The 22,933-nt window shown below is 34.8% G+C and overlaps 2 protein-coding genes and 2 long non-coding RNA genes across 5 annotated transcripts in view; 1 reads left to right on the forward strand and 3 right to left on the reverse strand.

The window, feature by feature from the left end:
- Positions 1 to 318: 318 nt before the first annotated feature.
- LOC138125723 (uncharacterized) lies at positions 319 to 1,416 on the reverse strand. The gene is made up of 5 exons (XM_069041175.1): positions 907 to 1,416; positions 758 to 857; positions 595 to 702; positions 390 to 545; positions 319 to 336 (listed from the first exon to the last, which is right to left on the reverse strand). The coding sequence occupies exons 1-5, from the start codon at positions 1,386 to 1,388 to the stop codon at positions 319 to 321; spliced, it is 864 nt and encodes a 287-aa protein (XP_068897276.1). The 5' UTR covers positions 1,389 to 1,416.
- A 6,644-nt stretch (positions 1,417 to 8,060) lies between these two features.
- Positions 8,061 to 12,138, reverse strand: LOC138126683 (uncharacterized). The gene is made up of 2 exons (XR_011157920.1): positions 9,914 to 12,138; positions 8,061 to 9,864 (listed from the first exon to the last, which is right to left on the reverse strand). It is a non-coding gene; the product is annotated as an uncharacterized lncRNA (long non-coding RNA).
- Positions 12,139 to 12,143: 5 nt separating this feature from the next.
- LOC138126684 (uncharacterized) lies at positions 12,144 to 15,442 on the reverse strand. Its single transcript, XR_011157921.1, has 3 exons — positions 15,232 to 15,442; positions 14,866 to 15,182; positions 12,144 to 14,815 (listed from the first exon to the last, which is right to left on the reverse strand). It is a non-coding gene; the product is annotated as an uncharacterized lncRNA (long non-coding RNA).
- A 3,634-nt stretch (positions 15,443 to 19,076) lies between these two features.
- The window catches only part of LOC138127174 (receptor-type guanylate cyclase Gyc76C-like), a 104,538-nt gene continuing 100,681 nt past the window's right edge, over positions 19,077 to 22,933 (forward strand). For both annotated transcript variants that reach the window (XM_069043045.1, XM_069043046.1), the window contains exon 1: positions 19,077 to 19,728. Coding sequence is in view for 1 of the 2 variants with exons in the window: in XM_069043046.1 (XP_068899147.1) it covers positions 19,726 to 19,728 (3 nt within the window). In the remaining variant the exon portion in view is untranslated. The remainder of the gene's footprint in view (positions 19,729 to 22,933) is intronic.

Raw genomic sequence — 22,933 nt, forward strand, 5'->3', positions numbered from 1 at the left:
CCTGGTGAGCAAAATTGTTTATATCACTACTTAATTAAAAGTGCTCGCCACCACCACCACCACATCTTGCTTAATCTTGTTAATTGGCGAAATTATTAATACAAGATCCCTTTGAAATGAATAAGGAAACATAGTGCAGTGTAAAGGATGTTTTTTAAAATTTGGCGTCGAAGTAGGCGTTGGAGAGTCGATTGAGATCGCACCACTCCTGTAAAAGCGTAAGATTTAAACAGCTGATCCGTGATCCGTAACCTGTATAGTGCGTTCACAATCGACAGTTCAACGCCTACTTCGACGCCAAATTTAAAAAAACACCCGTTAGATAACTTTAATAAACTGAAAACATATTTTATATTTTTAGCAGTAAATGTAATTAGTCAGTAAATTACCTTGACTCCCAATTCATAATTGGCAACAATATTTTGCGTAAACTTCAGACTATGGGGATTTTTTGCAACTATTGTCATTATCGTCAAGATTTTTAAATTGCTCTTGTTTAAACTACACCACTTTATCTGCGTATTCAATTGCAGTATTACATCCGACTAAATGTAAAGCAATTGAAAAATAAAAAGTAACACATTATGCAGTTACCTCAGTTTCTATTGACTGGCACAAATATATTACAATGCAAAACGTGACTGTGGCAACAGTCGCTGTTACTGCAAGACGAGGATATATATCCCTTAGATCCTTGTCATACTACAAAGTAAAAATTCCGCAAATGTTAAAACGTGTATATTTAAGGTAAACTTACCGAAACACAGAAAAATATGGCGCTTACGAAGAGAAGTACTCCACTTATTAAAAACGGAGGTATCCACTTTTGAAGAAACTGCGTTGCAGAACGAACACCACTTGGAACATTTTTTTAAATATCTCTTAATGTTAGAAATGCATACTTACTGCAACATTTCAATCTGACGTTTTACACAAAATTTAATTCTGTTTGCGACTTCACTTTGAAAATCTGTATTTTTGAGAAGGTCGACGTCCCCAATGTTGTTATATTCCTCTATGTCCGTTATATTTTTCTCGTATTCCCAAAACAGGAAAAGTTGAAACTTCATGTGCTGCACACCGTAAATAAATGCATGAAAGGTTGTCACTCCTGCCAAACCTAACGCGATAAAGGTTAATCTGTAGAGCCAGTTTAGCACAAATCCGTAATTAGGAAACAATCTCTGGAACAAATAACAAGCGAAGAAGATCTCCTTATCGTTTTCAACAGGAATTACGTAAAGAATTGCCCCAGCGAATGTCACAATTAAATTAAAAACTATGTAGATCGAAGTATAGACTGATTGAATTTCGATTTTTTTCGTCACTTCTCTTCCTGCACTGTCCAAAGCCCAAGGCTTAAAATTTCGTAATGCTGATTCCGTCATTTCTCCGTCGTAAAGAAGACACGTAATGTTAAGCATCATCTGAATCAGAACTGGTAAAATATATTGTTACAGCAAACTTTGAGAATTACATAGCACATGCTAAACAACACGGGGGCAAATTTGATAAAATCGTCGAGATGGAATATGTAGAGATGAAAGTAGACTTGTATTGTCGATATCAACAAGTGGAAAAGTAAAACCAGTGTTAACAGAATTTTCGTAAACTTCAGTTTGACAAAGTTAACAGAAAGAATTTTGACGAGCCATAATGTATCATCTAAAAGTTAAAATAATAGAGTACAATGTAATTTATGACGAGAATCTTACCCTCCAATGGTTTTTTCACTGAGAATATCATTTGAATATGTAAGAATCTCCTGAATTGTCTTATTACGTGTGGTGTGATACCAATGTGTCTTTAATTATCTGAGCTCCCTGCTTATATTTCTTTTTTTAAACAAGTGGTAAATATACCTGAATGTAACCTAAATTTAAATAATAAATAAACTAACGGTAATGAATTAATTAATTATGGATTTATTACACCAGCGAACATGTGGGATATGAAGGCCTAAAAAAGCTCATTATTCTAGGCAATAATGTCATTATTAAATATCAAAATAATTTAGTTACCAATAACAATTTTTTTTTTAAATAGTCTGTGGTCAGAAGTCATTAAAAAAAAAGTTACATATAATATTTATTAAAATCATTTAGGTTTTTATCTAAATTATAATATAGCCCCAAGGGCTTCAAGGCTAAACTCTCAAAATATTTTTTTTAAATAGTCTGTGGTCAGAAGTCATTAAAAAAAAGTTACATTTAAATATTCATTAATGTCATCGGAAACCGACTTATCGCGGAATCAGGCGATTCAAAATCAAAGAAATTCCTTTTCGAGAGAATTTCCCTTGTCATTCAACGTGGAAACGCTGCAAGCATTCGGAGCACTTTTCCAGATTCCGCAATATTATCGGAAATTTTCGTATTATAAAACAATAGCTATTTATGTAATAAGTACATAATATGGGTCTTTGTGGACGAGCCCTATAGTTTATGGCAGAGCGAGCTTGCGAGCGAGGCTAATAAATAGGGCAAGTTCACAAAGCCTAATTATGTACGAATTACATACAAAACTTTATGTTCGATTGTGAAGTTAAGTTTCTTTTAGATACAAAATTAATAGATTCTAAAAATTACGATAATTTCGAAGTGTTCTGTTTTTTGTTTCTGTGGTTACGAAATGATTTATTACTATTTATTTGAAAACGAACAGTGTTTGTGTTTGAAATACGAACTGAAATCGCCTTTATTTCTAGTTGTAATAATGAGCAAAGTAAGTGAAATTGCGGCAAAAGCTAAAGAATCTTGACTGCAAAGTTTTCTATTAATTCTATTCATTCCTGATTTAAATAAAATTAGGAAAATTTTGACGTTTATTTTGAAGTAATACCCAAAATTGACAAGCGGCCGTTTTACGATCTTTATGGACTAGTCTACAAGCAGATAGTTTGTGGACACTAAGCGATATCATAAATCATGAATTATAATACAATCGAACATAAAAATGTTTATGTAATTATGTTATTAATATAAGCTCTTACTTTATTAAAATCATTTAGGTTTTTTATCTAAATTTTGTTCTTAATATTTTTAACAACAACAATGAAATTAATTCATACAGGCTGTTTGATAAAAAATGCCTCAACCTATAACTTTTTTATTTGTTATCCGATTTCAATGAACAAAAAACCCAAAGATATGGTTTTGCATGCGCTACGAAGCAGCCATAAAATATATATTTTTTGGCGTTATTTTCAATGGCTAACGATAGTCAACTTTTTTTTTAATTGACACATGTAGTTTTTTAGACTCAGTCTGGTAGTTTTTTTTTCTGAATCTAATGATGTATTAAAGTTATCATGTGGTCCCTAGCTAATTGAAAAAAAAATTAAACAATTTTTAATTGTAGTTCAGCTTATTATAAAATTTTCAAGTAAGCCGTGAAAAAGAATTGGAATATAAATAGCAACAAATGTCAAGTGTCAGTTTCAAAACTTTCAGGTGCAATCTTGAGGTGTTTTATTATATTCTTAGAAAACATGAATTATTAAAAAAAAATTGTATAATTTAAAACATGAATTATTATTATTATTATTTTTCTATTAAATTTTTGTTTTTGACTAATTGCAATTTTTATTACACTCGAATATAAAATAATAGTCAAATGACTGCTATCCTGCATGACTGGCAATGTTGTTATTTTATACTTAAATAAAAAAAGTTTAAAAAAGCAGATGAAAATTTCTAAGTTGACGTTTGGATGACATTTACCGCACTTTGTATTCCGATTCTTTTCCACGGGACTCACTCAAATTTCATAATAAGCTGAACCACAAAAAAATTTTATTTTTTTTTTTTCAGTTATCTATGGACCAAATGATAACTTTCAATACATCATTAGATTCAGAAAAAAAACCTTACCAGACTGAGTCTAAAAAAACTACATGTGCCCATTTAAAAAAAAAAAGTTGACTATAATTAGCTATTGAAGATAACACCAAAAATAGTATATTATGTTATGAGGAGCAAAAATGAAGTTTTATGTGCTGCGGCTGGTAGATTGGCTGCCGAACGCAGTGAGGCAGACAAACCAGCCAAAGCACATAAAACCATTTTTGCTCCGAATAACATATACTATTTTTTCTTCAAACCTTCATAACAAATTATTTAAGACATGTTAAGAAACCAGGTAGCCATTTCATCAGCGGAGATAATAACTTCACAGACGCCCTCAGCGAAGATAATAACTTTATCTTCCGCTCTCAGCGGAGATAATAACTTTATCTGCAGCTCGTCAGCTGGTTAGATGCCATGACAATGAAGTAACACTTTAGCATTATCAATGCAGCAGGATAATGTCATAATTTACGGACGTTTGAAGAAAAAATATATTTTATGGCTGTTTTGTAGCGAATGAAAAACCATATCTTTGGTTTTTTGTTCATTGAAATCGGGTAATAAATAAAAAAGTTATGGGTTGAGGCGTTTTTTATCAAACAGCCTGTATATAGCCCCAAGGGCTTCAAGGCTAAACTCTCAAAATATTTTTTTTCAAATGCGAACACATAATTTTTTTTAACCGTTCTGATAGAGATTTTTATTGTGAAAAGAACACAAGTATACACTTACATACTAAAAATACAAAAAAAAAGTTAAAAAACGCTACTATCGTCTATGCTTAATCCCCGCAGTGAAATCCACTCCAAGAAGGAGTTTGTTTAGATTATTTATTAAAAAAAAAAATCTTCGGAGTGAAATACAAAATTCTTTGACTATTAGTGGTTTGCCACCACATAAGTTAGTACGTATTAAAAGTTAATTGCATCGTTTTACTGATCAGAAACTTAAATACTAAGGAAGCATTAGTCAATGGAACAGGAATGCGCATCAAGTTTATGCATCGTCATGCTATTGATTGCGACGTTTTAACTGGAACCGCACGCAATAAGAGAATTTTGCTTCCACGTATAAATTTAACATATTCCTGCATTTGCGATGACAATAAATAAGTCTCAAAAACAAACATTCGAAAACAGAGTTCGATCATTCAATACTTTGAGATTTTATAGTTCCAAATATAACGGTCAAGGGCATTTAGCAAACGATGAAATAATTTTTACAAAAAACATCGTCTGCACAGAAGTTTTGAATCATAAATTCATTTTCAAACTATTTTAAGTTCAATGGAAAACACTTATTTTTTTAACCGCCCGGTTTTTTTGTTTCAATAAAAAATATATAAAAAAAATAGGAAGCACGTACCTATTCTTTATTTCATTTTTCATTTTTTGTATTCATTTTTTATTTAAATATTACATAATTTGAAAAAGATGGGCAAATTAACTGTGTAGCCTTAGCGAAACCTGGCCAGTATAGCAATAAAAAAATCCAAGGAAATGTCAAAAAACGCGTTCTCGTTATTTAAATATGGCTTAGCCAAGCATCCCTCTATTTCCTATCGTTCGTATTTTTCAAATAACTCGAAAATTAATACATAATAATGTGTTTGTACACGCTCGCAGCTGACGTAATAGAACAAAATTCAAAAAAATTATATGCAATGATTATAGAAGTAGGTATCCTCTTTGATAAAAAAAAATCTCAATAACGTTCAAACTTAAAAATTTAATGAATAACAGTCGAATTTCGACCTCTATCTATATACACTTCGCTCCAAAATTAACGCATAATTTGTAATTTATATGATATTATTTTTGTTAATTGTGTCTTTCAACAGATGTGAAGGAAATATGTTTACCTTTATTATTCAAGTTTTTTTGAAGATAAATCAACACAAAATGTTGATGGGGGTTTGTTTAAGTGAAATAAAAAACAAAGCAGGGTTATTTTCTGTTTATTCCTTGCCACATTTTTGTCAATTATCAAAGTTAACTGCTTTGAAAGTAGCCTGTTATTGTAATATTCGAGTAAAATGGATCGTAATGGATGAGTTCGAATAAATCTTTCCGCGGAAAAATGTGCGATGGTGGTGGCGTTCTCCGAAAAACGCGAATCTCAACAATTCATCTCTCGACGCTTGGGGGTGACTCAATCTACCATTCTAAGGGTTCAAAATCGAGTTAGAGGAACAGTTGCCAATACGAGAAGGTTGGGTCAGGGTAGAAAACGGATACAAACGCAGCTCAAGACAGATTTTTGCGCCTACGAACCTTGAGACAACGATTTGTAACAAGTTCTAGCTTGAGTCAAGACTTTTCCCGGAGGTACAATACTCAAATTAGCCAAAATACAATTAGGCGAAGATTGGCAGAGCATCATCTGCTGCCGTTTGTACCCGCAACGGGTCCCCTTTTAACCGCAGGCCACCGCAAAAGACGACTAGAGTTTGCTCGCGAACACCTAAATTGGCAAGAAGCTGATTGAGCTAAAGTATTGTTCAGCGAATAGTGTAGGTTTTGTTGATTCTCTAATGACAGGTGTATGAAAGTCTACAGACTTGCTGGAGAACGATTTGCCCAGTGCAATCTTGTTGGAGCCGTTAGTTTTGATGGAGGCTCAGTTATGATTTGGGGAAGCATATCTTTGGATACCCGCACGGAGATGGTTGTTGTAGCAATGGACACTTAAATGTCTACAGACACATAACCAATATCTGGGAACCTCATGTTGTGGCCTATACGCCACATATCGGCGAAAATTTCTTGTTTATGCATGATAATGCAAGGCCTCACGTAGCACAAGTGGTGAGTCGATACCTTCACGACGTTGGTATTAACACTGTGGACTGGCCAGTCCGAAGTCCAGATTTAAATCCGATAGAGCACTTATGGGACCACATGGAAAGACAAGTTGCAGCTTCACAACCTGCGCCAATAAATCTTAACGATCTTGGAAACAGGCTTGTTGAGATTTGGGATGGTGTTGACAAAGATGACATAAGACATTTAACACCGAGTAGGGGTAGGCGGTGTCAAGCAGTACTTACCACAAGAGGAGGAAACACCTGTTATTAGTTACTTTTTCGTGTAATTTCTTAAATAATGTTGTGTTAATTTTTGAATCCTTCCTGTATTTTACTTTATTTAACGTTATTTGTAAAACAATATATTGATTTGGTCTACGTAAACCTTAGGCTTTATGTTATTTCAATTTAAACAACTACAAAAAAGTTTTACTCCGTTTTGAAAAGTATGCGTTAATTTTGGTGCGAAGTGTATATAAAACAAAGTCGGGTTAGTTACGCTATTTATAACTCAAGAACGGCTGGACAGATTTTTATGATCTTTATATTGTTGGATTTGTCTCCGCCCCGATTAGCAGAATAACTATTAAAACATCGAATAACTAACGAAAAAAAATTATGAAGAAAATTCATTTTGAAAGGTTATGTCATCTGTCACAATCTGTCATTGTGCGCGCATCGACAATTTGAACTAAATTGAGATTTAACGTCAGCTGAGTTTTAACACCAAGTGTGATCAATGGTGATCACCAACACCTACTTTTGCATTGTATATGGTGCGACCAACATAACTTCCTTTTTTGAAATGCGCGCTATTCAGACTGTAGGGGTCGTAATGGGACGGGAGTGGTTTCATTCGGAAGCCGTGGTTTTCAAGATTTGTTCCCTACCCTGCCATCATGCGTTGGAAGAGTGGTAAGCCCGCGTTTGCCGTCGAGCTCTACTTTTCAAACTGATTTTCTGTAATCGGAACGCTTCCAAAATCGCTTCAATGTTGGGTCGTGTCCCGAACCAGAAATCAATTGTTACATGGGTCACTACGTTCAGACCATGATTTCAGACAAACCGGGAGTGCGACAGGACGAAGAACTGGAGTCTCACCTCAATAAGGGGCAACAGGAACATACCCGCTGCTATGTCATGGCTAATACTAGAAATGGGCTCATTCACTAACAACTCGGGACACAGCAATTTGCTCTACTACTTATTATACTCTCACTTCTTGCAAACGAATTTTATCTTAATAAAAAAACTTCATTCAATTCAGCTAATAAGTTAACACAACATTTATTGATTCTGAGGCGGTACGAAGTTCGCCGGGTCAGCTAGTTATTAATAAAAGTACAATCTAAATTGAATGAAAATCAATGGGTATAAAAAACAACAATGAGACAAACAACACAATACACTTTCTAAATAATTTATTTTATTGATAGCGAATCACATTAGGACGATTTTACAAATTGGTCATCAATGTTACACTGTTCTTGTAATTCCTAATTCCTATATTCTACTTGCAAATATTTTATTTCGAGAAAAGTTGTTGTTCCTATCCAAATTTATAACAACTTAAGTAGATTATACTCTACGATCAACAATTATTATTTAGATCAAAGAAGGCTTTGGATTTTGAAACGTATTTCCAAATGGTCAAGTTGTTTGGGTATTTGTTTAAAATGAATATTACCCGTAACTTAACAATAATATATTGAAGAAAAGCAAGTAAATTAGGTTACAACATCTCGCACGGAGAGCTAAAGTAATATTGAGTGGCAAAAATTTGTCGAGGGTGCAGGTACCTAGACCATCCCTGTGTAAGGACAAGTGGGGGTGTGAGTACCTGCCATTTTATCGTGAACAGAAGTTATTTTTTTATTGTTCGTATACATGCCTTATTTCATGTTCATTTACATCTTAATAAATTTACTTTCAAGGAATACACTATCATGTCTAAAATATAACAACTGTGGCTTAAAAAAATACAAAGTTCCTGTGTGTTAAGTCGTTTATCCTGAGAGAGGATTTTCTCAGAACAACCTTTTGTCAATTGTCTTGGTTCACAGCTCAGAAACGAGACCTCCCTTCTCTCCTATTGCTATGTTTTCTTTTTAAATTTGTAAACAGAAAAACAGAAAAAAACAGAAAAACCTCGATTGAGGACAAAATTTGCAAAGAACAAATTAAATATGCCGGAGAAAACATGGCTCAAGAATACACAAGACATGATTTGTTAACTTAATTGATGATTTTGATGGTTGCAAAAACCGGGAAAATATTCTAACTATTTTCACTTTGAACCAGAGCATTTTCCTCGTCATCGTACAAATCGTCTGGGGTACTTGAAGGTCTTTTAAAAACAGTGTTGAAGGCTTCGCTAAAATCATGGCTTATGTATGAAAGCCAAAACGCTGTAATTATAGGAAGACTGTTTACGACAACCGCAAGTAATATCTCAATAGGCACTGCAAAAACTCTTAGTATGATGTTCTTTGGGTAGTACAAATACATATTAAAAATAACTAACAGTACCACCGGGATCCAGATTAATACAAGAAAAGTTGAAATGGTTAGTGAGTATCTATACCTCATACAGTCACCACTAGGTTTTTTAAAATATGTAAAAGCATTAACGGCCACAACTATAAAACTTGCAACGCAATATATGACTAGTGTGGTACTGTCTTCTGCATTAATATGTTTATCAAAACATAAACCAACCGCTAGCGAGGATTCAGTGATGTAGGCGAGATATATGCATGCAATAAGATACTTTTGAATCCTTCCATATCTTTCCAACCAAGACTCTCTTGTCACTAAAATCAACCAGTCCACTGACAGTGCAGCTGCAAAGGTAAGAGTCAGGGATAAACAAATCCCATCAATCTCGAACAACATGCAGAGGACGCTGGCATCGATTAAATCGTGTAGTCCAAAGTCTAGAATAATTCCAAAACCGGTAGCAAACGTATAGAATATTAGAGCAGATATGGCGTAATGAAGGATGTAATTGTTGGTCCTTGATCAAAGACGTTTGAACTTTATTATGACATAAATCAAGACGACGGATGCGCAGATGGACATTATACTGACGAATAAGCGAAGGAAATCTCTAAGGCGCCCCCAGAAGTTGTAGGAAATATAATGCGTGTCCGAGATTTCTTTGATGTCAACTTTACCGAAAGGTTGCTCTTCAAATGTTAAATTGTCCATCTGCAAACCGGCGATAAGTTAATCAGAAGTGGAGCTATTGAGTACTTACGTTTATTGGTGAAACGGAATTATTCACAATAGTTGTTCAAGAGCAAATTACTGGAACAGCAGCTTTCGGTGCATGGTAATGAATGAATGATATCGAATATGATCCGCCCCTCGCATTACAAATGACACAACGCCGCAATCTGGTTGCTCTAGTGGGCACTATTGATAACTCGATTATTACGTAACAAGCTGATTTATTGCTGCTTTGTTAATTCGAAAATTCTCGAAAAGGTATCTTCACAACAGTCCCAACATGTTGTTTATCTAAATAATTTAGTACATAAAAAAAAAATATGTTTAGATGTCAGATGTTAAAATCAAGACGGCCGTTCAGTGTTAAAAAGTAAACAATTACAAGTTGTAGTCGTTTGTTATTCACGTTTTGATCATTTGTGTTACATTTAGCAAATAACCGAAATACATATGTCCGATGCTGGAGAGTTTTTTTTTTTATCACTCTCTATAAGTCCATCGCCCCAATCAGGCCCTGCCCCTTTTTACCCGAATGCTATCACTGCCGCAACCCGGCCATTACCTTTCCAGATACATTTTAAACTGGAGATTTAAAAGTTGCCCATCCCCACAAACCGGCCCTGCCCGAACACCCAACACAGGCCAGTGGCCAGCCCTTTGACGGAGACAACAAGAGGAGGATAGAGTGCTGATAGGTGGGTTTTCACTCCGTGCTACATAAAAGTTTAATTAGTAACAATAAAATTACCTCAAGTTAAAAAATATAATTTTAACACATGTTTCCTTTATCGAAAATTATGCGCGATTATTATTAGATTGTTAAACATTAAAAAATAGGGGTCTACACAAACAATTAAGTAAATCACTTGTCTGATTCAACGAAAAGATTTGATTTTGTCGTTAAACATTTAATGTAAAATATGAAGGTATTTGAGCAGTTACCTTTTGAAACAATTGATGATTAATTGCCAATCAACATTTTGTACACCCTTTAAAGTCTGTCAAAATTGGACGCGCTTTATTAGAAACGTCAAATTGTGAAAATTTATTGAAAATACATACTCTAAAAATAGACTACAGCGGCAGAAATTTCAATATTGTTGAAAAAGGAAAAAAATGTTGTCTATGGAGAGTGTCGTAAGAAATTCAATGACACAGTTCGTTTACTCGTGGAACACTATCCAAATGTAGGCTTTACAAAATGTAAGGTTAAGAGAGTCGTCAATTTATTTGAAGACACAGGAAGCGTACGTGAACTAAATTATCTTGCTAAAATATCCCGATCGTGTTTTAGTCCTTTATGGAAAAATTAAAGCCCAGTATAATAAATTACGTCCAAATGTTGTCTTTAACTTTGTAAGTGTTTGTAAGGTTAGCAAGATAAACGTCAAATATGTCACCTGCACTTCTGCGAAAAGAGATGACCAAAATTCTGCAAAATTGCGCGTTTGTTTCATACGCGTCTACGTTTTTGCATTTGCAGCCACGTTTAACACAGTTTTTTGCTTTTTTCTTGCAAACCAGACGTCTTTCAAGGACGAGTTTTTCCCTACAGCATTTTTTATTGACGATCAATTTTTTATGTAAATCTTAATTGATTCAACATTTTAAAAAGGCTTGTAAAAATTACGTTTTTAAGACTTGGGTAATTGCATTAATGGGATTTTATTCTTCACCGTCTAAAATATCTGCATTTTAAATTTCACAAAAATCCGCTGAAAAATAACTGAGTTATTAGTTATTAGTTCTTGACTATTCTTGTTTTCATTTGAACGAAATCCTGTTCAGAAAAACGTTCTAAATTAAGGCAAATTACTTGAAGTTTCCTGAATTTATTTTTTTGGAAAAATTAAGGCGGTCTTGAACACTTTGAATGTCAATAACTCTCTACCTGAATTTGTTTTATGGTATATATTTTTTTCAGGGAAATGTATTCGTTATTTTGGCCACAATTTGTTGACAAAAATTGCCTAAAATCACCGTAATTTGGCTCTCATCACTGGCTTATTCTTCCCCATCGCAATTACGATGTTGGAAGAGAGGAGATCATTTCTAGCTCCCCTCTGTGGATGATGACCAATATACAAGAAAGAACCGTCAAAATTAAAACTCGATCGAAATAATGCTGCTCAAAATGTTGAATTTTTATGTAAGATGTTTAATTTTCCTTATATTTACTTTAAACAGTAGATAAATATAATTAAGAGTAATAGTATGTAATAAATAATAATAAATAATAAATGTAATGAAAACTTCTAATTAAATAAAATTGTCGAAATTTTTCAGACTTACCTGGCTATTGGTAAGGTACATTTCATAATTTTTTGATAATTTTTCACTTACAAACAAAGCCAAAAAAAATTAAAATGTAAATTTCAACCAAAAAGTCAAATTCTGATTTTTATACTAATTTACCCAGATTCACTTCCTATAATTATTTACGAAATCTACGGAAAAAAATACCAATTAGATTTTGAATTAAACGCAGTTTTACATTTCAACTTTCAAAATCATTTTTATTTATGACCTGCTACTTGTGCTATCGTAAATTTAGGTGACAATGGAAACTGTCAATTTTATGGCAAAAAGGTTTAAAACGGTCGGCTATACCTTTGTTGGGAAATTATACCATTGTGCCGTAAATCACCCGTCTGGTTTACGTTTAAATAAAAAAGCGAATTATTTAGCTAACCAAGTCAAAATTTGTAATTGTACCACCAGGGTTTGATGGGCTAGCAGATACAGATTCATTTAGTGTAAAAACTTTATAGGTAAATTAACAGTTAATTTCAGAAAACGAATAAAACTGTTACGGCCTTATTTATTAACAAAAAAAATTAAAAAATTCTCAAATAAACCTTATCAATAATTAGTCAGGTATATAAAATTTCGCCAATTTTATTTAATTAGAAGTCGCGATTTCTCGCGTGCGCGTATACGATGCCCCACCCGGTATTAAAAGAAAAAGAAAGACGATAGCAAAACATCTGAAAAGAGGTCCTTAAATGGGATTGAGTAAGGTCCATTTTAAACCAAATGTGCATATTTTTCTATATTTGGAAACAGAAGTAATGACGTCTTCGAATTTTTTTTCCCCAGAAACATACCTATATTTTGGGATATTTAAAAAGAGGTAATTTTTCTGAACAAATTTTGTAAAGAAAAAAATTTGCTATCTTGTTTAAATCGTGACGATTGCGAATTTTTGATAATACTTTTTTTTTACAAATTCGCTTATAATTTTTTAACGGAAAAATTTGTTCAGAAAAATTAGCTCTTTTTAAATATGCCAAAATATAGGTATGTTTTTGGGAAAAAAAAGATGAATAGCGCTTAGACATCGAGTTTCGCTCACCCTGTACATTCCTATATTCTATTTGCAAATATTTTATTTAGAGGAAAGTGAAAATTTGTTCGTATGCAAATTTAACAATTTAAGTAGATTATTATACCTACTTGTCCATCTCTAAACGTCACATTTATTTTGGTCACGTTGTTTTTTTTTACTGTTGCTGTACATGCCTTATTTCATGTTCATTTACATCTTAATAAATTTACTTTAAAAGAATACACTATCATGCCAAAAATATTGGTTTCAAAACATGGCTCAAGAATACACAACTATTTAACAGAATACTGAAAGAAGGGAAAATTCATAAAGAATGGAAGAAAAGTACCACCATCTTCAAGAAAGGAGAAGACGGATCCAGCAAACTATTGAGGAATCACTTTTCTAATCACGTCGCCACAACTTCTAACCATTCATTCAATGAATTTCATTGTAAATGAAATAAGCTCCAACGAAGAACAACAGGGTTTCCGATATACTCATTCAATATAACAGAGAACCGGTTCATCATAAAACAGATTAGAGAAAATGTCATAGAATATACCCCGACATACTGTTTTCTCAATTTGGTTGTAGGTAGTAAACTTTTATTGCATATTATGAGCGGTTAACGGGGACAATGGTTGGGTTTGAAAAGGTTGGAAAGCGGCGCGTGCCATTTGCCGTACAATGCAAATATACAAAATGTACAATACAACCCAGCGTAAAATATTACCTGTTAGTGATAAACTAGTATTTATAATATAACCCTCCCAAAATCTTTAACTAAAAGTATCATAACATTTTACGACCTACAACCAAATTGAGAAAACAGTACCTACATACATTACAAGGTAGGAAAAGAAGCACAGAAAAATTATAGAGGATACAGGAATGTAAAATCACGGACATAGTCGTAGTACGTTAGATATCCATATTACATAATATGCACATAGCATGATAAGTATTCAATTTAGCAAAAGTTAACATGATCTGATAACTTAACTAGTGATCTTGATGGTTGCAAAAACCAGGCAAATGTTCTAACTATTTTCACTTTGAACCAGAGCATTGACCTCGTCATCGTCCAAATCATCTGGGATACTTGAAGGTTTTTTGAAAACAGTGTTGAAGGCTTGGCTAAAATCATGACTTATGTATGAAAGCCAAAACGCTGCAACTGTAGGAAGACTGTTTGCGACAACCACAAGTAATATCTCAATAGACACTACAAAAACTCTTATTATGATATTCGTTTGGGAGTACAAATACAAAGCGAAAATAGCTAACACTGTCGTCGGGATCCAGATTAACACAAGAAAAGTTGAAATGGTTAGTGAGTACCTATACCTCATATAGTTTCCACAAGGTTTTTTATAATATGTAAAAGCGTTAACGGCCAAGACTATAAAACTTACAAGGCAATATATGACTAGTAAGGGACTGTTTTCTGCAATAATATGTTTATCGAAACATGAACTAACAAGTATTCAGTGATGTAGGCGAGATATATGCATGCAATAAGATACTTTTGAATCCTTCCATATCTTTCCAACCAAGACTCTCTTGTCACTAAAATTAACCAGTCCACTGACAGTGCGGCTGCAAAGGTAAGAATCAGCGATAAACAAACACCATCAATCTTGAACAACCTGCAGAGGACGCTGCTACCGATTAAATTGTGCAGCCTACAGTTCAGAAGAATTTCAAAAGCGGTAGCAAACGAATAGAATATTAGAGCAGATACGGCATAATGAAGAAAGTAATTGTTGGTCCTTGATTGAAGACGGTTGAACTTTATTATGACATAAATCAAGACGGCGGATGCGCAGATGGACATTGTACTGACGAACAAGCGAAGGAAATCTCTGACACCCCCCCAGAAGCTGTAGGAAATATAGTGCGTGTCCGAGATGTCTTTGATGTCAAGTTTACCGAAAGGTTGCTCTTGAAATGTTAAATTGTCCATCTGCAAACCCACGATAAGTTAATCAGAAGTGGAGGTATTGAATACTTACGTTTATTGGTGAAACGGAATTATTCACAATAGTTCAATAACAAATTACTGGAACAGCAGCTTTCGGTGCGATGGATATTGGCATGGTAATGATATCGAATATGATCCGCCCCTCGCATCTACAAATGACACAACGCCGCAGTCTTGTTGCTCTAGTGGGCACTGTTGATAACTCGATTATTACGTAACAATCTGATTTATTGCTGCTTTGTGTCAGTTGAGGTTGATTCGAAACTCCTCGAGAAGGTATCTTCACAACAGTCGCAAGATGTTGTTTGTCTAAGTAATTTGGTACATAAGAAAAATATTTTTAGGTGTCAGATGTTAAAATCAAGACGGCCGTTCAATGTTAAAAAGTAAACAGTTGTAAGTTATAATCGTGTGCTATTCACGTTTTGATAATTTGTGTTATCATTAGCGAATAACTTAAGTATGCCCGATGCCATTGAAAACGAAATATATTGCGCGCCTCCAGAATTGACGCAGATCGCGGCAAACTCTATGCAGGATCAAATAGCAGCATTTCCTCTTTGGATAGCAGTACTTATTCTTTGCTGGAAATAGCTAAGGGACTCGAAGGTAGCTCGGTGGCCGCATGGCTGTCGGAGACAGTGCTCCGAGGTCGCGGTCCCGGCGCTAGTGGGTTCGAATCCCACCGAAGGGGGAGGATTTTTTCGAAGGAAGGAAACTCCGCCGGGCCATGGATGTGTGTGTATGTCTAGTAGGGGCTGACGGTAGGGTGGTGGAAGGAAGAGCGACACTCTCCCGACACCACCGCGAGGTCAGCAGGGTTCAAAGTTCAAATCCCAGGCCGGATGGCCTCCCATGGATGTTGTGTGTTGTGATATTCGTGTTGTGTCGTCCAGAAAAAGGAGAGGAGAGAGGGTGGGCGTAGGTAGCCGGGGAAAGTACCCCGGAGCCCCGCCGCACCACAAAGGAAAAAGAAACCAAGCCGACCGTAAAAGGTACCTGATAGGCCTGTTAGGTGAAAGGGGAAAGGCAAAAAAAAAAAAAAGCTAAGGGATTCGGAAAAACCAGATTTTTCAAGGAGCAACTTGCTTATATCCTTAAAAAGTTCTTTGGCATCTGGGCTTCATGGGCCAAAGGTTTCTAAAGAAAAGGCGACAAAAGTGTGATTTTCTTTAATGCTACAGTATTTGCTGTGTTTTAATTTTTCGGCTGAAAGAGCAACGGAACCAGATTTTCTAAAACAACCATCTAAATGTGTTGCAGCCAAGGTATCGACACATGTTACCTCCCAAACAAGTGTTCTACCACGTTTCCAAGGGATTAAAGTAACCCCATGTGGTCTTTTACCATCCTCACGAAGCAATCCGTGAGGTTCGATGATACAAGGAATGTTAACTGAAGAAAAGGTATGCTTTAAAATATTCGTTCACTATTCCGTACTCTATCACTGTTTCCCTCCTGTTATCTACAGTAGGTCCTCGAATTGAGTTCACATGAGAAAAAAAATATATTTTTGATTTTACGCAAAAACTTCAGAGGAATAACACTTTTTGTTTCATTTGAAACCTCAATTTCCGTTATTAAAATCTCAGTATAGATACTGGTATATTGCATTTAACATTTTCTGTTAAAACTTGTTATTTATATTTTTTATGTTATAATTTTATTACTTTTTGACAAACAACTTAGGTATTACTGTTAGAAATAATTTCAAAATGTTGTCTTTAGAACAAAGATTTTATTTGGACCTGTTTTCCTCACGTAATTACAAAATTTAATGAAAATTTTGTCAACACACAAGTTTCTAAAAACTTGATCAGTGGTTAATTTCCACAAAAAGTATAGTGAAGACCTGCCTAATAGTGCTGAAGAACTAAGACAGCGCATAAGAAACGCTGTAGTATCATTTAACAATAATTGAAGAAATTCGAAATAGTTTTAAAGAACTTCGAAATAGGACTGAATTACGAGTATGTGCAAAAAACGGCGGAGAGTTAATAGAATAGTTTAATAATCAATCATCGTTTGATTAAAAAAAAAGTAAAACATTTTTTCTGCATTTTTTTAAATTTTAATTGTATCTAAGTCTGCCTCTGTGTTGAAGAGGACTTTTTAATAACAGAAATGGGGGTTTGAAATGAAGCAAAAAATGTTATTCCTTTGAAATTTTTGCATAAATTTTTTCCCCTCTTGTGTCCGGGGACATACTGTGTACAACCCCATTCCCTTCTTCGTGCCCTTGTTTGTTCTCGTTCAATATCTCCCATCCCTTTTCTGCGATCCATTCCATCAGTCTCGTCCCCTTTGCATTTTCCATCTTTTTTTTTTGGATTTTCTCTTCCCATACCCCTTCTCCTCTTCCCAATTTCTTGCTCCTCTTTCTTCTATTCTCCTGTTGAAGTCCCCTACGATGAGTGTACAATCTTCCCTGTTTTCTTTCATTGCGTCTTCTTGTTGTCTTCATCTCTTTACTGTATATTGTCATTATTTTCCACCAATTATTGCCTATATGAACTTTTCTTTCCATGCATCCTTCTTCTTCTCCCTTTTCTTGTCGCTTTTCTTTAATCCCCAATTTCACCTCTGTTATTATTCCTCCGGTAGCTCTTCCCTTGTTTCTTTTCTCTTTTTGTCCCTTGATCTTCCCATTTGTACTCTTTCGGTAACGACTTTGCCCTTTGTGCTTCTTTCCGGTTTCCGTTTTCTTTGTCGATCTACCTTTTTATTCACCTTCTCTTTGTACTTTTTCCCGAAGGTTCGTCTTCTCTTCTTTTTTCTTTCTTCTAAAAATTTTTCTTCAGTTTCTCTTCTCTCATACCATATTTTCAAAAATAATCAAAGGACATTTTCATCGTAAGACAGACCAGAGGAAAAGCCCCGACATACTCATACATTACAAGCACAGAAAAATTAGAGAAGAATGTAAAGTCAACGACATTTAGTACGTTGGATAAGAAGTCCCAGAGGAGAGTTGAACCAGCGTGTAACGAGAATGACAAAAGATCGACTAGCCAAGATGGCCAGAAACTACAATCCACATGGCCGAAGACCTACCAAAAGACCACCGAAAAGATGAAAGGACAGCTGGTAAAAAGAAATTACACTTGAAATACAGAACAATCATCAAAAAATTACCTAAAGGAAATGCTCGAAGTGCTCCCCATTTTGCTTCAATGCTTTGCTTTAATTTAATTTGAAATATCAAATGTTAGTTGTCAATGATGCGGCTGTCAACCGTTGACGGCTGTCAAGCCGTCAACAACCGGAAGTTACTCCAGTTGTACAATTTAAAAATAAAATTCAGTACTACCAACGCAAACAGTCCTTCTTCCTTCCGTACAATATACCGGGTGACTTTTAATGATTGGGACGAATTGAGTAGGTGGGCACTCCCGAATAAGTGGTAGGCTTAGTCATTTGTCAAAGAGTTGTCGCTACGTTAGGATTCTAGAAATAAATAATGACAATTTGATTTATTATGACTTTTGAAGGTCATAATTGAATTGAACAGTCAAGTATACCAACATAAAATCGTAAATGTGTTGCCAACCGACCAAAAATACATTACATATTTCAATCATTCAAAGTACTTTTACATAATAATAAATGTCAGTTTAGATAATATGTAACTTTTTGCATTAATAAATCGAGTAAATTCAATTTTATCGCGTTGAGAAGTATTGATTCAAGAAAACTCTCTAAACTAGAAAACGATAATAATGTATGAAGAAACTGTGTACAGATTCCGTCGTAACGTTAGCGTTTGGGTCGTCAGATGGCGCGTCCAGCACGAAGATCGGTTCAAAGTTGAGCGGCTCGTTAACAAGATGTAGACACCGTTCTTCATTAAATCTTAAAAAACCACATTCAACAGGCTGGTTTGGATATCGTAGTCGCAGTCACACGGTCAAATCAGATGCATTCGAAGAGTTCGCGATATTAAGTTCAAAGACACGCTCGCTTCGCGTTAAACCGACGAGGGAAAAAACCAAAAACAGATCAGATCGTCTCATCAAAAACAGACCAAACTCCACCGACCACCCAGCCGAACAAAAAAAAAGTCCGAAATAAACAAACACCGAAAGTCAACTCTTTGATTAGTGTGTGGTGCGATTTAAACAAATTGTGTTTACGAACAGGCGAGATAAACAAGAGTGCGGGCCGACCAAGCCGCGTCGAGTGGACCCAGCAGTGGCGGACGAAGGGCCGGCGAGTGTTGCTGAAATCAAGAGTAAAAGGAATAAAATCTGGCGATAGAGCACCCGTAGAAAGTGCGGCGCGGGCTGTAGTACTATTTGGCCATCAAGATGCCGTCCCTCTTGGCCCGTGCGAGCACCGCCGCCTCTTGAAACTTTCCCGTTTTTTCATTTATCGCTGTGCAAATAATCGCGCCCGAAAATAACTCCGCGGTGGTTCCTCCTGGTGTTTTGAACAAGACCCGATCACGTGACAGTGCACAACAACCGTCAACACAACAAATAACTTCGCAGCAGCCTCGATCTGACCCAGTGGGATTTTTAAACACATGGTAAGTGAGTTTTTTCGTCGTGGTCGCGTTTATTAACTCTCCCATAGTTGGGCTATTTTCGTCGCCAAGGTCGAATGGGCCTCCGGTTTTTATCGCGCGTGTGTGTGTATTGTTGACCTCTCTTCTCTTCGTTCTTCGCTGGTTTTGTCTGACACGTGTGTGCGACATTTGCATCGAATGCGCTCCCAGATGCACTTTTTCGCTTGCCGCCAAAATTCGCGCCTCGCCGACGATTATTATGCAACCGGTGGAAACGGCCCAACAACGTTTTTTCCTTACGATAGATAATTATTGTGCTTGTTTATGTCGCTAAAAATATTGTTTAACAATTGAATTTTAATAACGCGCTGATGTAAGCACCTATTTTTAAATTACCGGGTGCCGTTTCCTTACCTTTGCTGTCGAAATTTCGCGACGGGTTTTTTTTTTGGGCTATTTATAAATAACCGGCAATAATTATCAATAATCTCCTCCAACAAGCATAAACGATTGCTTTTTTGCCGGGCCACAGTAGTTTTATACAGTCAGTTTCGCATTGCAACAAACAGATCTGACCCCGTTTCGGACGTTTCTCGCTTATCATCCGATTTTCTTATATCTGGGGATAAATATTTGCAAAGTTGATCGACATTATTTACACGATTCCTGCGAAATACTTTAGCGTCGCCGACGATGGAAGTTAAATTCTGTCTCCTCACCTGGAGCGCAACAATCTTTGCTTCTCTAAATTTTTTTTCTTCCCTATTGACGGAGATTTAAATTTAGAACAATTTTCTAGGAAAGCGGCACTTTTACGCGTAAAAAATATAGAAAGCTAGTCGACTTTTCTTATGCAAATCGAGAGTTTTTATGCCGACTAATTCGTGATCTACAATGATTTATTAGCGTACAATTGACGATTAAAATTATTTTCATCTAAAATCTCACGAATAAATTTTAACAGGGCCATTAAACGGTCCCCTCGAGGTGCCCCAAAATTGTCTTGCAAATACATTTTGAATTTTGACACATTTTGGAAATGTTGCCACGACTTTGTACAATTTTTGCATTACCGACTAGAAGGAACGGTCTTGTTGAACAACTGCTTCCGTCAAAGCTCTAAGATTTTAATTAAAAGAATCGTTTATGGTATCAGAAGAATTCGCAGTTATTGGTAATGATTCTGCAATTAGAGGAAGATTGTTATTTGTTTTGTTAATTATTGTTGATATGATGTTTCATAAGGACGTGTATGAAATTGGTCGGAGGGTTCAATCAAGTAATTGGACAATAGATTGTACAGAACAATTAATAAAATCACAAATTGAAACATTTTACGACAAACTAAGATGTGCTACAAGCGGCTAAAGATGAAGTTACCGACGTAGAAATATCAGCTGATAAAAAAATATTTTTATTTAGAGATTAAAATGAACCGGTTAAGTAAAAATAAACATTTTTTTATATTTAACTTGTGTACTGTTAAATGGTCTTAAAATTACCTAAAATAAAAAAAATGTGTTTTTATTAAATATTGAAATTAGCACAGAATTAGAAAATTGTATAAAAGATTTTATAGAAAGTATTTAATGATATATCATGCGTTCAAATGAGAACCTGGGCTGAGTAGGCGTTTAAAAAGTAAATCATTTGGAACAGTGTAAAGTTTGAATTTCCCGCCGTTTGACACGAATGACATTTGTTTATGTTTAGTCGGCACATAATTGGACATGAACAAAAGGTGCCCTTAGATATTTACATCGAAACTAGGAATAGTTTATCCTATTTTTAATGTGAAACATTGCAAAGAAAAAAAAACACAAAGATTCTTTATTTATGAATTTTAGGTTAGCTGTCAACACGGAACATGGAAAAATAATTGAAAAATCCCACAAAAAATGTCTCTAAAATCCTTTAAAAGATCCCAGTTTTTATACAACCCAAAAGTACCTCAAGCTCTATAGACCGCGAAAACTTTGACACATGAAAAAGTACATACATAGTTAAAAATAACAAAAGAAAAACAACTTCAAAAGAACAAAGTATCCCTTGTTTTTAAAAACCCAAAAATGACTTTTTTCTTCTGGAGCAGGACAATCAAAAATGGCTTTTCATTTCTGGGCCAGAGCAATTGGACAGCCAAATAAAAATTATTGAAATTTGGCCCAAAATGTTGTTAAAATGATAAATTGAAGAATAAATCAAAATCTCTTGTTTTTAGTTATTCATGACATTTTATTTCTGGATCATAAAAAATTGTCTCAAAAACTTAAAAAAATAGCATCACGGAGAAAAAAGAAGGAAATAATTATTTAAAACCATTAGAATACCGTAAGATTATCTTATGGTATTCAAAGTGAAATAAAGAATAAATCTGAAATAATGAAAAAAGCGTTATGAATTTAGCCAGTTGAAGCAATTTACTAATTAATAAAACGATGCATATCTTGAATTTGAATAATAAATTATCATAAGAGTTACAAACAAATTACGTCTTATCACGGATCTAGATAAGAAACAACGTGTTGCATTTTCGTCGTTTTTTGTGTTTAACGTAAATAGCGCTCTGAACGCTTTAAATGAGAAAGCTCGCATTTTAAGCGTTCGTGTAGTTTGTACAATACACAAAAAATACAACCGTGTGGCAGAATCCTTGCAAATAAAAATCTAAACAGGAATAGGTATAAATCAGAAGTTAGCAAAGTTAGAAAAAGCACATAAATAACTTTACCGCTGGCGCCACCTACAGCAAAAGAGACGTATTTTTGGGTGATAGACACAGTTCCCCTAGTTATATCCGTAACGCGGTCTGTAGATGTGATACATTTTCCATGTTACTTGTCTATTCTATTCTTTGTCATAAGAGAAGAAGTGCAGTTCTTTGTAATTTGGTTGGTAGATTTTTCTTTACATATTTATAATAATAATAATGTCAGGTTATTCGGTTTGTTTATTTTAGATTTATTTGAATCGCGTAATAAAATTAATTGTCGTCTTTAGTTATGAAGAAAACATTTTTTCTTTGTATCATAATAACAACCATTTTTATGAAATGAATATTGACTTATCATTCTTTGGAAATAAATACATGCGAATTGCGTATTCGTCCACGAAGCTGAGCTGAGGGAACGATCCTATTCAAGTGAACGAAAGCGACATTGCTCTCGAGTGCATTTGGTTTTCTTCGATACCTCCTTAGAAACCGAGTCTATAACTTTGTATTAAA

This window comes from Tenebrio molitor, chromosome 3 (assembly GCF_963966145.1).
Source record: "Tenebrio molitor chromosome 3, icTenMoli1.1, whole genome shotgun sequence".
Classification (NCBI taxonomy): domain Eukaryota; kingdom Metazoa; phylum Arthropoda; class Insecta; order Coleoptera; family Tenebrionidae; genus Tenebrio; species Tenebrio molitor.